The 18785-nt window shown below is 39.6% G+C and overlaps 1 protein-coding gene across 1 annotated transcript in view; it reads left to right on the forward strand.

The window, feature by feature from the left end:
- ptprn2 (protein tyrosine phosphatase receptor type N2) overlaps positions 1–18785 on the forward strand; it is a 121482-nt gene that overhangs the window by 41040 nt on the left and 61657 nt on the right. Inside the window, exons 9-10 of the mRNA XM_026361346.1 lie at positions 657–743; positions 6048–6127. Of these exons, the coding sequence (XP_026217131.1) occupies positions 657–743; positions 6048–6127 (167 nt within the window). The remainder of the gene's footprint in view (positions 1–656; positions 744–6047; positions 6128–18785) is intronic.

The raw sequence follows: 18785 nt of genomic DNA on the forward strand, positions 1-18785 counted from the left end.
CCTTTGTTTGGTCTATTTCCTTGGCGATTTACTCAGCGAGTGAGAGAGCAGCCGCGGACTGAGCTGAGATGAGGCATGGCTTTATCAGACCACCATTACACTTCACCTCCATTCCATTTGCACCCTATTATTCTCATCTCACCGTGAGGGCGCGTGCGTGCCGTTGTGTTTGTGTACCCTGTGTTATCATGTTTTACTTTGAGCGTACGCACGCGCGCGAAGAAAAAGTGAATGTGGGCAAAGAAAAAGAAGGATGAGAGAGGGGAAAGTGAGAGAAAGACGCGTTCATATGATACAGCCATTACACCTCATGCAGGTTCCATTTGCACCTTATTGTTTGTCTCATTGCTGGAAAAAAGCAGGTGATTTACCAAGCCTGAAGAGGCAGCTGATCCCTTTTCCCTTGGCACGGTGATTTGTGTGTTTGTTTGTGTTTGTGCGTGCCTGTGTGTCTGTCTGCTGGCGTGTGCATGTGTGCAGTACATCCATTCAGACAACCGTAGCTTTTGCTTGTGTGCAATGACCCATTTGTGGGTATGAATTGTGGCAGTATCTGCCTAAAAAATAGCATTTTAATGGCTGAATGGTTGTGTGTGTCTTCAGCGGGTATGAACCTCCAAATATGACGCCCAGCTATCTGTATATTTCTCCCCCAGCTCTCTCACCAATGACCAGGGCATGGACCTCATGGAGCGTCTGACACAGAAGCTGAACCTTCACGCTGCGGACCTCACCCAGCTCTCGTACGTACAGACACAAACATACACAATGTGACTAATGAGCTATATATGCTGTACATCACATAAAGGTAACTGCCCACAGTTTTGTTTTATGCATTTGATCTTGGAAAAACAGACTGAAGGTTGTCTAGATGCTGCAAGGTCTGTTGTGTGAAAATGCTGGACCACAGTGCCAAAGACTGTAGGCGTTTGTTGTTTTTCTGACCTTTTGGAGTGTTTGACTTCTCACAAGCAGAGAACTCAGGCCTAATTACTTCCAGACACCTACTGATGTCTCCATTGTATTCAAAACACTGCCTCACCACTGCTGTCACCGTATCCTCGTGAAAGAGGGAGCAGTCAAACCATCAAACGACTCTCAGTTAGGGGCATATAGAGGAACGAAGAGAAAGGGAGTCAGCGGTGGATCGAGAGATGGAACTATAAAAATTAGTCCAACAGGAGCCAGTTAATATATTAATGAGCGTGCGAACTGTCCTTGAACCCCGGCTGGTTTGTACTTATACCACGGTTATGCTGTACATTTGGTGTCAGACCATGTAGGAGGCAGAGGAGACGTGTTCGCCTAAGATCTGACAAGCCTTTCAAGACGCTCCTGCAGGAGAAGTGAAGTCTGGGTGGTTCAGTAACACCCGCAGCATATGAACACCAAAGCCGGTGCACTGCAGTCTGTAGCTGCTCTGCAACTGTAGATACAGAGTGTTCTGGCATGGATAATAGCTACTGAGAGGGAAAACTGTCTGACAGCGTACCTACTGTTGAACATTAAAAATACACACAGTGACCTCCAAATAAATGCAACCAAGGAGGCGTTGTGATCTCCATCTTTAAATCCAAAACGCCACATTAGCATGAGGATATGTCATCATGCCCGGCACTGATTGAGTTAATCTTGTTATTACACCTGTCATGTCATGTCACTCGAGTCAACTCTCGATGCACATAGTGACTAGTGTAGTTATCTGGAGGCTGATGGCTAGTAAGTAATATTATACTACAGCATCGTGGAAGTGTACTCAAGAACAGAAAAAGTATAATGACATCTGCTGCATTCACATTTTTAGAGGTAACAAGTACAGAGGTGTAATCAGGAAAATGTATCCAATATTAAAGTTTTGGCAGAAATAGCTTTTACATAGTGTTCAATATTTACTGTATATGTTTTCATTGACAAACTACTGTCCTTAATTATTATTCATATCATAACATACATACAATCATATTTATAATCTTTGGTTGAATCTTATGTAATAACAAAAACATTACTTTGTTACAGTTGTACAAGTTTGAGTTTGTGATTCTGAGCAAATTTTAATTAGAGAGAACCGAGTTTTCTCAGTAAAGCTCCTGATTAACGAGTGAAGACTTTTGTCTGATGTAATGCATTACACTGTGGGGAACATCTGAATTTGCTAATGTAAATTTGCACTCATTTATTGTTTGGTGACATGACTTGTGATTGGGAAAAACACTCTACACTGTACTGTAGATAACACTGAGTTCAGCATGTCACTGGCCTTACTGATGCATTATTAAAGGGGTTTTCAAACTGGGAGCCACATCTCCCCAGGGGAATATTACCCCCAATGCATTACAATTAGACAGTTTTTTTTACAGATGCATAACTCAGTGGTATCAAAACACACAGATGCGATGCACTCAAATCCACTGTGGTTGAATGTAAATAAAATTAAATATTATGTAATATTATGTATTTATGTATGTGAATGTAAACTGAATCCGAATAGCTAGTTCGACATACATCTAAGAGGTTCAGTTTTCCAAAATGTGAACATATGTTGGCCCTCACGTGTAAGTGACATTTTAATAGTGAAAGGAAGGTAGTTTAGTCTTTTTATATTGCAGTGTAGCAGCATATGTGTTTGCCTTGTAACATCTGAATTGTAGCTAATGGATTCAAATAAATGTACTATCTGTACTTTTCTTCCATTCCAAATCTCCACAGTACATCTAAACTGTTAAGCTAGTGTAAATGCCATACACAGATGCCTCAGATAAAGCTTCTGCTCTGTATTACACCTCATGTTGATAACAGTATTTTATACAGAAGATAAATACAGAAAACACCCCCTTTGTTGGGCTTGTTACTCCTTCCTTTTACAAAGTAATAAAAATGCGTTTGTGTAGAAATAGCCGAGATGGAGGACGTGACGCGAGCCTTTTGTGCCGCTTGCTGTGCGGCCACGGCAGGTGAGTGTTTGAAAGCCTGTGTCTGAATATGAGTTGGCTCAAGTAGGAGAGCTGGGTCAGAGCACACCAACCTGCTTCAGGGGACGCTCGCTCTCTCTCTCGCTCACTTGCGCTGATGAGCCCTGATAGGGAGACGGGGGAAGAGATACTCAATTATGACAACAGGCAGGCAAAGAAGAATTTCAGACAGAGTAGGAGAAGACTGAACATGCTGGTGTTGTTGAGATTTTTAAATGCTGAACACAATTACGTTTGAGCTCGCTCCTCCATTAATCAGCACAGAATATAGCCTTTTCAAAAGAGATTTGAAATAGTCCTGGATGATGATGGGCTTAGGATAATATGTGCCTTTTTCAGATGACGTAAGTGTTTTACTTAACAGAAACACTAGGGGGAGTGGGACACACACTCATCTGCTTACACAGTCTGTGCAGACACACACACACACACACACACACCTGGACAAACTGCCAATATCTCGCCAACCAGCTTGCGCATACACACTCATCATGTCCCACCAGTAGAGCTAATATGAAGTCCAAGCTTACGCATCCGATAACACGGGAGACAGTGTGAACTCCTCCAGATAACTTATCTATCTCAACTTCATCTCACAATTGCAGCAGTGTTTTTCCTCTTCTAAATTTAAATAAGGTTTGTGTGGCTTTGGGAAGAAAACAAAAAAAATCACGTCAGTTCAATTTGAGATGCATCGGGATCTCTGACAGAAAACCTTCGACCAAGGGAGAGTGAAGGCAGGGGTAAAGATTGTGGAAATATTGACATTTAAGAGAGCAAACAGAGCCCAGGTGAAGGCATTAGAGAAGGACGTATTTCTTTCAGAGCTGTGTGTGTGTGTGTGTGTGTGTGAGAGAGAGAGAGAGAGAGAGAGAGAGAGAGAGAGTGATCATGTTCACCAATGCATCAGTGCATGGTTGAGTCCATCTGTCTGGCAGTACTGGCTCATATATTGCTCCTGGCCGAGCGAGTGTCGCCGCCTCTATAACAGGCTGACTGATGGTGAGTGGGTCCGGGGTCACAGCACTCTGGCAGTCTGATGAATCTGCCTCTGTGTCATACAGTCTGCCAGGAAGTACACTAAAATGTAGGTACACTTTCCAGGACATAACAGCTCAGACACAATCATGTGCTGTTGATAGTTTGGCGATTGAGAACTGGTGGAGTGAAGGGACAAGTAGACGTCAGAGTCACTTATTACTGTCAGCCATCAATACATCACAGACAGAGTACCAGCATCTATTCATCCATTCTTACAATTCAGTATCTGTAAGGCTGCTGGTCAAGTTTGATGTAACTCAACAAGTGTTTAAACAAATCATGCGTATTAACATTTTCATCAAAGACTTTAAAACTGTGTTAATATTTGTTGAATTAATCTCATTGAATAGTTTGACAGTTTTCAATCCCACACTCGGCTGCGTGTTGACGTGAATGTGAAGCTGCAGCCAGCTGCAGGTTATAGCTTAGCTTAGCATAACAACTGGAAGCAGGGGATACAGCCAGCCAGAGCCCATCTAAAGGCCACAACGTGTGCCTGCCAGCACATACAGTACATAGCTGTTATTAATGTAGTATATCTTGTTTGTTTAACGCATCATATTAAATGTACATTAATGGGAGTGACATTAATCTTCTCATCCGACTCTCTTGATCCAACCTTTTGAGCTTTTGATTTCTAAAAATTGTTCCCCTAAGTTGCATATGCCTGCAACAGAAATATGCCTTATGTACTATTTACCTAATGTGCAAAATGTCAATGGCTACATGGAACAAACTAAAGTTAATATATGTAATATCTCAAACATAGCCAATATAGTTTGTAAAATAGTCTCTCTCTACTTTTCTAATTTCAGTTTTTATCATTGTAATTGTTGTTTTTTTTCTCATTTAAACACAGCATTTAACTCCCCAATAATTTATTAATTTATTAAGTTAATTGAATCTATTTTAAGTTCAAAAGTCAAATAGTATTAGAGCAAATTAATTTCTCAAAATTAATGTTGTTATTTTGAAAGAAGACAGAGTGACGAAGAACACTGCACCACAATAAATAAAAGAAACAGCACTTGATAAATCTCTGCTGTTCACTTTGACTTTTTTTTTTTTTTCTGCCTGTTTTCAGAAAATGTGATACTTTGGAACAAATTAAAGGCTAAAAGTAGCCTATTAAATGGAGATGGAGATTTGTGGCAGCTTTTTATTATCAATAAGTGTCTTCTTTGAATTTTCCTAGAACTCATCCTAGACTGATGCTCACTCATGCCACATGTTCATCATCTGTGATCGCCCCATTCAGGGTTTCCATCATTCACAGGGGGTCGTTTTGTTGAACTCTATTTTGAAAGATAGCCCTCCAACATTAAAACACTTGTTTCTTTAGCTCTCGTTTGACCTTCATACATTTCTTTTCATCTGGCATTTTAAGAGGTTACAGTAGACATGAGTACGATTTCTTTCTCTACACATTGATTCAGCATACACTGTTTTTTCTCACCACTGCTGGAAGTTCTTACAGAGTCTGGTGGGGATGTTAGATTTCATTTTATGGTCAACCTCGGAGACCTTAAACATTTTATTCTGCTCCAGGGAGAGGAGTCTGTTGCTCATTCCTGACCACACACAGGTTGAATATAGGCACATAGAGTACAGGCACAGGTTACTGAAGGTGAAAGTAAAACAAGGTGCTCAGCTGGTGGCTGTACTGTACTTTAGGTTTTGGCCAAAATCAAACCTGAATAAAAGTGATCATGTACATATATTTATGTAAATGATCATATCTGGTACATTACTGCTTCTGTTATGTCAACCTCCGTGTCTAATGTTGAGTTCAGTCTTTTTATATTTTAAAAAGTAGCTTAGCTTAGCATAAAGACTATTAATACAGAAGCATCTAACATGTAGTGCAGCTAGTGTCTGTATATGTATGTATACAAGTGGAACTGATCTTCTCATCTCTATCCATCATCACTTCATTGCTTCCAGTGATTGGGTGTAGAACCGAAGAGACAAGCTTTACAATGCTGAAAACTGTTCCTTCAAACCAAACTGTCTCCTCTCTCTACTGTTTTTCTGTAGGGTCCTGGGTCCTGCATTGACTTTCAGAGTTGGCCACAACCCCAAAAACGTGACCACTGCAGATGTGGTTCAAGTCGCAGGTGAGAGCAGTCTGCATTTTTTCTTATCACACATGATGATCCTGTTGACAGCCCTTCATTGCGATTCATCTCATTTTTACTAGCCGGGCCACTCTGTCACTGTCTGTGCTTGAGTAAATGAGAACGCAGATTAGTCTCTCCAGATACAGTAGATAGGCTGCTGTTCATCTTGTTCAGACAAACCCCTGTCCCAAAGAAGATTATCAACACAGTGCAATGACAGATGACCATCAATTACTGAGATGATGAGTCTAGTGTGCACGTTTCCCCTTTCCACACACACACACACACAGACACACACATACAGGACAGTTTATTTTGTCTTCTATTATGTCCAACTGGCTGACAGGTTGAAACAGGTTTCACCAGCCAATCAGTTAGAGTGTATGCGTGTGTGTGCGTGTGTGCATGTATACACTTGTTTGATGTAGACTGATGGAGAGCTGTCACCCACAGAAAGGAGATTGTCAGTATGCACTACTTCCGTTCCCCTGTTCATTGTCTGCTCTGCGATCAGCCCGGCATCGTTGTTGGTGTGTGCGTGATATGTGTGCCGTTTGTGTGTGTTTGTGTCAGTGTCCTTGCTTTGGTCTGAAATGACTTTGAGAAGTCCCAACAGTCAATATCATCCAATATCACTCCACTGGAATCAACATGGTGGTGTTGTTATTGGCTGAAATGTGCTGCTGCTCCAGTTTTTCTGGAGCGCCGTCATTTTTTGGCACCAACTCGTTTCCTATTAGCGATGTGCTGGATGATGGCTGATGATACAGATTTGCTGCAAGACAAGTTGGGCTGGGGGGGGGATGAACTTCAAATTCTGCTTGGTGTATTTGAAGGTATGTTTGTGGAAATGTGTATTTGCTGGATTACAGTGTGTATCTGTATTTATCCCTCACCGTTATCCCACCTTTGCAATGTTTGTTTATCAAAATGATCAAGTGAGCAAATATGGCTTTCACTATTCTTGATGAGCTGTAATAATTACACTCTTCTCTTGTGTGACTGACTTTGATGAGGTGGCGTGTGGTGAGAGCTAATGACAGGCATGAGCAGGGCTGAAATGTCAGACCAAATGTTAAGTCAACATGATCATCGGGCTGACCCGTGTTGATGAATTATGAATACAGCCCACATGAATAGTGATTTGTAAAAGCGGACAGAAGGAGCTTATCAAACTACTTAAGGTTTGGATACATTGCGCGTTTATCCCAACTGACCCGAGGGTTGCAACTCTGAAATGTATTTTAAATTTGGTGCTTGGAGATAGCAGAGTGGGTAAAGCCTCTGTCTCTGGGGCTACATGTGCTCCCTCACTCACCTTAGATCAAATCCTGCCATAGCTTAATCTCCTGTACCCCATTCCTACATTGTTGATCCCCTCAGTTTCCACCACAGTGTGAAGTGGAGTGGACTTCCCCCTCTTTCCTCTCATATTAAAAATGCAGAAACTGTCCTATTTTAGTAAACTCAAGCTACAGAATATCCACACATGACACCGAGTTCAATACAATATGACAATGGCGTGGTGATTTCAAAGTGGTTACCAGGTTGGGGAGCAGCAGCACGGTTTAAGTGGAATCAGAAACTGACACCCACATGCAGTGGCCACCTGGGTGATCCTCGCTGACCTTTGCCTTCTGTATGACTGTGCATAAATGACGTGGCCTCCTAATGAACTCATCAAAACCCCTGCTGTATTCTGCACTCAACCTGCCGCAGAGTGTCTGCACAACATGCTCCATGACTGACATACAGTAATAGTAGAAGAATCACTAAAGTAATTTATTGAGCATTCTTGCACTTAGGACAACTACTAATGATTATTTCTGTAAGAAAACAGCAAAGAGTATCACGCACAATCTTCCTAGAGCCTAACATGATATCTCCAAGTAGCTTGTTTTGTGCCACATTCAAAAGCTTAATATTAAGCACATATTAAAAATGAAAAAGAAGTTATTTGAGAAACTGGAAGAAATTAATGTTCAGACTTTTTGTTTACTGTAACAGTTAATCTACAGACTTACACATTGCATGTGTAGATTAATGGTTAGAACTACAACTACCTATTATTTTAATTATCGATGACTTCTTCCCAGCACGACTTGGAATATTATATATTTTCTTTTGTGTTGGTGAGTAATGATTTTTATTGTGGCTTAACAACATTTATAGTTGTTAAGTGTATAAAATGTGAGAACCTGCAGTAAATACCTCTTACCACAAAGATTCATAACCAAACACAGAACAGCAGCATTGTTTTACATTGGTTGGAGCAACAAATTATTTTGTCAGTTCATAAATATTATTTCAACTTTTCTGTCGATTAACAACTGTTGGTGTCAGTATTAGTGACTCCACAGCCCAACCTGTTACTTTTTTAATTCATACCTTCCTTGATTATTTTCTTAATTAAATATTAGAATAAATAGTTGATAAAAAGCCTGAGGTGTTGTCTCTAATTTTGTACCACAAACAGCTCTGAACTTCCAGATCTTCAAAATAAAATGATATTAACCACAGATAAGCAGTAAATCCTGACGTCTGGGAGGCGTTTACATTTGATCCATACTCATAATGACTAATGAATAATTGTTTCAGTTCTACACTTATTATTATTATTGTATTATAATACGTGTTATAATGTTATATATTATATATTGTATATTAACTATCAGGGCTGCAAAGAGCTGCCATTGATTACCTTGATTAATCGGTCTATGAGCGTCAAAGTCTAAGTCGATATGTTTAGTTTTGTGTAACAAACAGCTCAAAACCCGAACCTATTCAATTCAAGATCATAAAAACAACAGAAAAGCAGCAGATTTTTTTACATTTGAGCTTGTTTAGTAGTGATTCTTTTTCAGTTTTAGTAGTTAATCAGCTGATTGTTTCTTACATTTACTGTACATTACTGTGGTCAGTTTATACATTGAAATACAATAATGCATGAAACCTCTACTGGTGCTACCTTGACTGTACTCTGCAGTGTCTGAATGAGGTTAATATGGCTCTGCTACATTCTGCTGTCCACCTATCTGCCCATCAGTTCTTTTTGATGTGTTCAATGCTCCATTGAAAAGAACAGACAAAGAGACTCGGTTGAAAGGCATGGACAGTATAGAGGAGATTTGATAACTCATTGAAAAGCATCTTTTGGGCAGCAGGTTCTTAGCGGCTGTGTGGTGAAAGGCCTGCTGGGAGGTCTGACTGTATTAGTGGAGGTAGAGGCTCTTGTGTTCTGCTCAACTGGAAAACCACAGGACAAAGACCCACACTGCCTAATCCCTGCTCGGCTGCAAAACAAAAGGGAAAGCTGCTGCTTTATCAAAACTACAAGGCATTCTGTGTGTCCGTGTTTGTGCGAGTGTGTGCAGTGTGTATGTGTGTACTTGTGATTTTTTTTTCCTTGCAGCTGTGTTCATACTGTGCCAAGAAAATGATTTATTCAATATTTGATGAAGTGGCAGCCAAGCTGTTAAAACCAATGTTGAAATGTGTTGTTTAGAACTCTCCTTTTTTTTTTTTTTTTTTTGCGTTCTTGCTTCCTCTCAATCTCAAAGTGATTTCTAAACATGTAAATCATCTTCAGTTGTGGGAAATTGGATCTGTCAAAATTGCTTTTACTCACTCTAAAGCAACATTTTGTAGCTGATGATGGATTTGATCCACTCCCTGTTTCCACTTGTGCACTTCACAGCGAGTAGGTGGATATATGTGTGGGGAGGGTGTTTGTCTATAATTATGTCCTGTCATTATATTTTTAATAGGTGATATAGATGTGTTTTGATGGATCATCTTCCAGATTTGCAGCACATTTGTGTTCCAGTGCTAACATATCTTATTTTTTGTGCTTCGTGTTACATGGATTTCATTGGTCAGGAGGTTCTCTGAGTGTTTAATATGAAAACCGACGCCTGGTGGCCGAGCCGCTGTCGATCAACTGTGGTCAAGGATGACCAGACCAAACACCGGGATGTGTGAGTGGATATGTGTGTTAAGAGAGGCTGGTAGGTGGTGGGTGGGAGTTGGGTGAGGACACTCCTATTGTCTTGGCTGTCACGGCTGGGCGACCCCAAAGCCCCTCAGAGGCCCCAAAGGCCCCAGAGGCCAGGCTACAGCAATGAGTCCACGGGCCCCCAGGCCGTGAGAACCCCATCTCTGGTCAATGAGCACTGTGAGCTTGGGGACCCTGGGAGCAACTGGATGGGCCATCTGGAGCAGAGAGCAGAGACCCTGACACACGGCTGTCACCCGAGGGAGACATGCAGAGACGTGGACATAGATAATGTCTGCCCCCATGTTTCTGCCTGAGCCTCAATCTGCATCTTACACACACGCACGCACACACTTTCACCCACATGCAAGTGACAGCAGAAAGGAAAATGAGAAATAAAGCGATGGGCGAGAAAAGTCGCCACTTGATTTTATGAGACTTTTCAATTTCTGAATAAAAACAACATTTTGAGAGGAAATGTAAACTATTGCAACATTTTAAGCTTGGTTCTAGTAGAAAAGACCAGTGGCTGCTTTGACCATGAGGTTGGTTGGTTTCATCTCCAGTTCCTCCTGCTCACATCAAAGTCTTCTTTGGACAGACAATTAATTTTTCCTAGTGGTCAGGCTAACGCCATTCTTGGTAATTCACTGCCAGAATGAATGGGTGAAATAAAGCACTTTGAATAAAAGCTTACAAAACAAACAAAAACAAAATTGAATAAAGTGCAATAAAAACAAACTTAATAAATCATAATGTCAATAAATTAAATGACAAACAAAATTAAAAGAACACACAAGATATATGAGCTAATGACTAATCTGAGGTCTGTGCTCTTTTAATTAGGTCATCTATAGTAGTTGCACCGTCAGTGGTTTAACGGCACCTGATTGGAGAATTTATTCCACCAACTGGTGCTATTTGCACCCAACTCTTAACATTTGCAAAACAACACACAGATCAGTGATCTTTTTCAGATTTTCTGGAAATCCTATGTAAATGTTTGTAACATTTGGTTGGAAACTTGGGAAGTTTGCCTCAAAGCCAAGAGGAGAGACTTTTTTTTTTTTACTTTGTGGACAGATGTGAAATGTACCCCACCTACACTATGTCTGTTGTTTTGTTCTAAAAACATACGAGAACCAGCCTAAATATAACTGGTTCCCTTTTCTTACACCATTTGTCTGTCTGATTCTGTCTGTCTGTCTATTCTCTTCTCTATGGGAAGGCCTGGTACTCTCTCTGATCTGCTTGTACACACACACACACACACACACACTCTTACACCCTTGCAGACAACTCTAAAGTGAAAACACGGTAGCTGTGGCTGCATAATGGTGCTAGCTACCATTTGAGTGGTGAGTGGTAGTCTTTTCCAGCTGAGCAGATTAGCATAGATCTCCCACGCAGACAGAGTTGACCTTCACTCTGGCAAACACTTGTCAAAATGCCAACGATAATTACCTGCTCTCTTTGCAAATAGCACAATGGTTTATCCACCTGCATCTCAGGCGTGGAGGACAGAGTTAGTAGTATAGATGCCAGTTTTCGAACATACACTGTTTGTATAGGTAATATAAGCCACAGGGATTCCTATGTAATATAAATGTGCATCTGCTTTCTGCCTGATATTGTATTATTTACCATTCCGATGTCAGCAAGCCACCACAGGCTAAAGAAATAAGTGTGATTTAAATCTTCTGCATGTTGCCACTGGCTTCAATATAATCATGTCCAGACCCGGCGTCCATATGGCTGAAATGAAATTAGTTTTGTCAGCATGGGTTTTGTACGATCAAAAAAATCAGGTGAAGAAAACCTTTTTTTTTATTTTTTTATTTATTTATTTTTTTTTATTGTTGCTTTTGTTTTAATGCAGCAGAACTCAACAGTGTCTGTGTCGGATGCCTGATTGTCTGTGTGTTCATGCCTTAACATCTGTATCAATGAGCGTAGAGGTCAGAAAACAACCCGATTCCTCTCTCCCCACCTAGTGCTCTCTCCCTGGGCCCTCTCCTCTCTCCTCCTCATCACTGACTGCCCTCTCTGGTTGAGTGCATGAATGTGCTCAGGTCGGTGATCAAAGACTTCCTCAGTCTCTTTTCCTCTATTGCCCCTAGCTCTGTGTGTGTGTCCCTGTGTGTCCGCGTGTGAGTGTGTATGCCATCCAGCTACAAGCCCAGCTCTCAGTCGTCTAAATCGTCAGTCTGACTATCTTCTCTTAGTCTCAGTTGTACCCTGCCAGGCTCTCTTGCGTCATCCTTTCTCCTGCTAGAGGGCACACACACACACACACACACACACACACACACACACAACATAAAACACACACAGTGATGCTTATTCAATATGACACATCTCACTTTTCTGTCTTCTTTAACGTTTCTGCATTGTTGATCTCAGAAACTTCCGCTGTCTGTTGCAATAGGTAAATTTATTTACTCCATGCATGTGTTTTCTTGCTGCAGGCTGCTCGATAACCAGAGTTGTATGAGTCAAAGTAAACTGCTAAACATTGTTGTTTTCTTTTGGTGGAAACTTTCTGTCTCTACCGGGGTGTCAGATGTCATTTTAATTTCAAGGTCATGATGCTTCATACTCTTTTTTTTTTTATTTACTTCTTTTTTTCTAGTGCCTCCAGGAAGAGAAAATTGTCAAAGATAGATATTAAAATGCTCTAACAGGGCATTCTGTTGTTTGGAAATCAGTCTAAAACATTTCGTTTTTATCCTTGTCCCTGGCCCAGAGAGGGAGCTTTCATCAGCTACCGACTCTTTGTGCTTGTCTCACAGAAAAAGGTGTCATGTGGAAACGTTTCTATTGTGTTGAGAAGCCAAGAACTGGCTTACACTCCCCCTTTATCCAGTTTATCCTTGTCAGTCATGCTCTTTCACATTCTGGTTTCCCCCTCCATGCTCTCCTTTGCTTACTTATTTCTTCTCCTTTCCTTCAGTATTATCCCTTCATTTCAGTGTAAGGTCAGGGCTGAACTGCTCCTGCAAACATTTTTACTGTGTCAACATTGCTGTTGCAAAGCAGCTGAAGACAGTAACAGGTGCCTGTCAACAGCCGGCCAGTTCTCTAGTGCATTAAAGGATCTTTGCTGTAGATGAGGATTAGTGTCGCCTGGCATTGTTTGTTTGCTAATTCCATCTCCAAGGTATTTGTGGAAAATAGGCATGAATAATTGAAAGCGATTTCTAGTGGACAAAACGAAGCTATCAGCGAATGGAGGAAGATTAATGAGTAGGGAGTGAAACACAACGCAAATTGGAACAACGGAGCAACCTTTCTCAGGCACCCAGAGAGACCCTGAGTTGGTAAACAAAAATTGAATATGTATTGTTTCATTGAGAAAAAGCGCTGAAATGAGGAAGACACGGATCAAGAAAGAAATACAGTAATATGTTTAAATGTGAAGTGTGTCAAAGCATGATGCTGAAGTATTAGGGCTATTTCTCAATCACCAATGCTGAGATTGAATTACAACACTGTCGTTCCTAAAATGTGTTTTGGATAGGAATTCAACTTTCTGACGAGGTTATGAATACATTTGTTCTGGAGTCTAAACTCCTGCTTCCAACCCATAAGTGACACTTTGCATATAAAAACATTTGTGGTGATTGCTGAAGGAAAGTGACAGTAGATTTTGTGTCTCAAACAGCTTTGTTTGTAACGGGCTAAAAAAACTCATTTGCATCCACTATTCTCTATTTCACATTTAATAGAACAAGCATATAGCTTTTGATTTCTGGTTTAGGATGTTATTTAAGATAAAGGAACCTATGCAAGATAGGAAAATGCTGGGACCCTTCGCCTAATTATATTTTGTTGTGCTTTTGCACCATTCAAACTATATATAGTAAGTGCACGTCTCATGGTCCCAGAGTCTTTAAATCTCTTATTAATATTAGCAACTCTGATCACAGGCAAGTCAAGATGCTTGTGGTCTTTCAGCCTTCACTTTGACCAAGCTGGTCAATTTTCTTCTCTATCTTCATTCACGTCTCTTCTTGTCTTTCTTTTGCCCGTGTTCAGTGAGCTGCAAATAATCATAATAAACAGCACAACGAGGACTTTTCTACATTTTAAATAGGCTGAATAACTAAAGGCACCAGTTAAAATAATAGTCTGATTGAAATATCACTTCAACCCACATATTTATCACCACTTTTCAGAAGTACAGATTTTTTTGTTTGGGACATTTTAGAAGATCTTTGTACAATAAGCACGAATTCAAGTCTTCACAGTGTCTTTGTTTTATTCTGTATCGAACCAGAAGCACAAAGATATACATGACAAAAGAGCTTTTGATTTCAACACATCTCAGGAAGAATGGGTACTGTTGGAATGAGGTGTACAACACAATTAGCCATGCTATGTTTTTGCAAAATGGCACTATCAAGCGTCTGCAACATTATCATGTCATTGCACATCTACCAGTTGCAAGAAAAAGTAAGTAAACTGTTGCCAGTTTTCTGGTTTTCTACATAAATTGATTGTAAAATGTGATCTGATCTTCACCAAAGTCACAAATATTAACAAACACAATATTTGTAGGCTTATAAAACACATGATCTTTTATGTCTTTATTGAACACACCCATTAAACAAGCAAAGTCATAGTGGAAAAAATGGGTGAAATTGTTTTTCAGGCCTATCCAACTTCACAATATGGACACTAACACTGACATGCAGGATCCCCTCAAGTACTTGGGAATTCTGTTCCTCTCCTAAATGGCAAGTGCTCCTGGTCCAGAGGCAGCAAAGCAGTTCCAAATCATGATGCTCCCTCCACCATAATTCACTGTTGGGATTATGTTTTCATGTTGGTCTGCAGGTCTCATTTTACACTCTACTCAGTATACTGTGTTCTCTCCAAAACAATATTACAGCAAACCTGAAGTTTGCAAAACACCACCTTGACACTCCACAAAAATATTGTGTGGATTGATAAATCTATGGTTGAATTATTTACAGCAGTATGCATGGTGTAAAAACGTGAGCAGCGAGCCAACATCAAATCATCATCCCAGCGGTGAAGTGCGGTGGAGGGAGTATCAGCTTAAATTTGGTAAAAATCAGATCACATTTCATGACTAATTTATGGAGAAAAACTGAAAATTGACTAGTTTACTTACTTTTTCTTGCAACTCTACAGAGACCATGTGATCATCAGAAAAGGTAATTTTCTTCTGTAAATAATAAAAAATACATAATTTATCACCAGAGATGTTCCCGATTATGTATTTTGTGGCCTTTTGGATCAATCAGAGATGTTTGCTGCCATTATTTAATATTTAAAATTATTGTGACATTAGCATGGTAATATTTGTAGTGATAAAGACGAACAACGTAAGAGGGAAGGGAAGCCTGTGTAATCACTTTGATTTTACCCCACTACCTTTGTATTACCAAGATGTAAATCATTGTGCTACTGTTATTATTGAGCTGAAAAGCTCTCAAACTATTGTTATCTTCGCTCTTTATAATTATTATTATTCTGCCCATTTCTTCGGTTGTTAGTCGACACTTTGTCACTTTATCTCTTATACTGTTTGAGTTTTGGTAGTTCTAGTTTTAGGTATTTTTTGCTCCATTTTCAACTTTTCCATTGGTTTTGACTCAGCACTTTTCAGTTAGCATCTCCGTGCTAACAACACACAGCTGAATCTGATCAATACATTTTACTAGAATATCCAGTCATTTATGTTAATATACATGTCACAATAATGACATTGCAACTTTCAAAATGAAAGTCTTCTTTTATAACAATAAGAGTCCTGTTTTCACAATAAAAGCGCGCATACCTAAAATGTAAAGGATGGCTTAAAGTGGCTTGATTACGCGCTACACTAGATTTTCAAACTAAAAGCATATGAAATGTTAAAATTCCTGTCACTCCATCATTTTTGTTTCTCCTTCTTCCATCATTTACTGTCTATGTTTTTCAGTGGCTTATGCCTCTGTCAGCTTCTTCCTGCTGCTTTTTCTGTCCTTCATTTTTCTTTCCACCTTTCTTGCACCTTATTTTCCTCTTTTTCTGCCATATACTTTTAGTCTCACCTCAGTCCATCAGTTTTATTTTTTGTCAACCTTTTCTTATTGTCATCTTTTTGTCTTCGTGAACGTTTTTTCATTTTGACAGCTTTTTCCTCTTGTCAACTTTTCATTGTGACGTTCTTTTAGACAAGAACTTACGATAACTTGTCATCGGTCAGCAGCTTCTAAGTGGTCGGCGGCGTCTTTTCGGCAACAGAAAATGTCTTTCTGTCTTTTCAGTTTTTATCTATTTATCAACTGTTTCTCAACTAATTTAGTATTACAGTTTATAAATTACATTACTACTAGAGGATATTAGTAATATACAGTACAGTATGTATCGGGTTTAAATTCTTTGTATTTCTTGTTTTGAAGATAACATTGGGCCTTGGAGTTTCTAAAGACTTGCAGCTATACTGGCTGTACAAATAAAGCTAATAAATAATTGTATTGCATATTTGTTTGGTGCAAACTGTTTGAGTTTGCAGGGACTCATCACTATGCAGCACCAAAATTTACCCTTGATCTTTTCTGGATTTATGTGATTGTTGATGATATGATTTTTATCTGACCAAGGACTTTACCGTGATCTAATTTCCAACTGAGCCGTGCAGGGTGGCTGGCAATGACACATTTTCTCACACATGACGGCAAACTTAATAACACAATGGCTCACTAGCTTCATGTTTTATGAACTGACAAAACGGCACATTTTGCCACAAAGTCGTAATGGTGATTAGCTCCCTCTGAAACAGCCACACTCTGTGCATCATTACAAAATGTGTTAAAGGAAAATTACACAATTCTTAATATGTTTTCAATCAATGTTTTTTTTTCCCCACAACATCAGAAAATTGTTTAATTTGAACCTTTTGTAGTGCCCTGTTTTTTACAGACCTTATTTATCTGTGACTTTATGTTTGTTGTTCACTTTCGGTTTCATCATTACTCCATAAACTGCAGGAGCTGATCGTGCACATGCAGTCTGACCATAGAGATGGTGGATATTTATTCACTGTTGCACCATGTTGAGCAGAAAACCCAACCCCCCCTTCAGTTCTGCCACCACAAGCTCTCTCTCATTCTCCTTCATCCCGACCCCTCCACCCCTCATCTCTATATTCCCTCATCCCTTCATCTTCTATCCCTCCACCCACAGGGAACTCTACATGTTTGTTGTGTGCACAGTATATGTCCACTTGATGAGGCAGCAGATACAAACATCTATGTAAATGAGCCTCTTTTTACATCTCCTGCTATGAGTCAGAATTCAATAAAAGAAAAGCGTTATCAAAATTTGAAACACTTCCCAGAAAATGCGTGAAGGTTTTTGACTTCCAGAGGCTTTGTGCTCCTGCTTCTCTGGGAACGATGTGCTCACTCAAAGGGGTAGGGCGGACGACGCTGCTGATGCTTTACAGTCATTTAATCTCACGGTAGTGTCAAGAAAGCGAAAACGATTTACAGATTTTTTTGAAACGCAACATTTTTCTGACACAGTAATAGTCCAGACGAAGGCTAAATGCTATGGCTAATTTGTCTTTACAAGCAAAACCACTACCTTTCTGTCTGTAGGGATTTGATGTGTAGAATTTGAATATTCATGCAACCTTCATTTAATTTTCACTGAGAATGTCTCATTATTCGGTAAACAGAATGCAAACAGAATCATTTGAAAGATGATATAATAAAATGTAATTTCTTCTCCTAGTGTTTTCATTAAACTATCACAACCAACAAAATGCAACTTAAAAACCTTCTGAACAACAGGGTACAGCAGCATGAATGTGACACAGTAATGTCAATAATGTCTTCTGCAATCACCCAACATAATTTACTAGTGGCATTTTTATTAGTGCTCATAATCAGCCCACACAATGTATTTATTAAATAATCTTGTTTTCTTAAGCTTTCTTCACTGGGTTGATGTCACTTCATGTTTTTACTTCACCAAATTTAATTGAAAACTATAATTAGTAGTTACTTTTTTCAAACTCTGACTAATAATACAAAATACATGCTTAAAAATGATTTAAATAATTGAATTATTGTCACACTAGATCTGCGTATTTTCTGTTTATCAACCAGCTGATGAATCAACAGCTTCTGTCTCTCTTAACTTTGTTTCCATCAGCGCTTCTCTATTCACATTTGCAACAAGACGGACTAATCTACAATTGCAAAAAAAAAAAAAAAAAACCTCTCTACATAGAGGTCAAAGATATATACCTAAGAGATATATGCTGTTTTTTTGCTGGTGCGGCTGTTAATGGAATAACAAAAGTGCGTGTGTGCATCAAAGAGGCAGCAAATGACACTTAAAGTGCTCGAAACCACAAAGGGTTTGTGCAAAACAAAGAGAGATGGCCATACATTTGCTGCACAATGTTGCCTTTCCAGGTGTGTGCGTGTGTGTGTGTGCTTGTTTGTATTTCTACAGTATATCACTGTCTGAACTCATGAGCATGTGTTTGTATGTCTGTGTTTTTTCTCTTAATGGTACATCCGCACTAAATTGGCCCCTGAATGCAGTGCGCTGTGCCAGTGGTTTTGTGCGCTACAAGTGTAGAAAAACAAAGAGAGCCAGGGAGCTTCAAAGCGGGTGGGTGACATTTCAGGC

Source organism: Anabas testudineus, chromosome 2, assembly GCF_900324465.2.
Source record: "Anabas testudineus chromosome 2, fAnaTes1.2, whole genome shotgun sequence".
Classification (NCBI taxonomy): domain Eukaryota; kingdom Metazoa; phylum Chordata; class Actinopteri; order Anabantiformes; family Anabantidae; genus Anabas; species Anabas testudineus.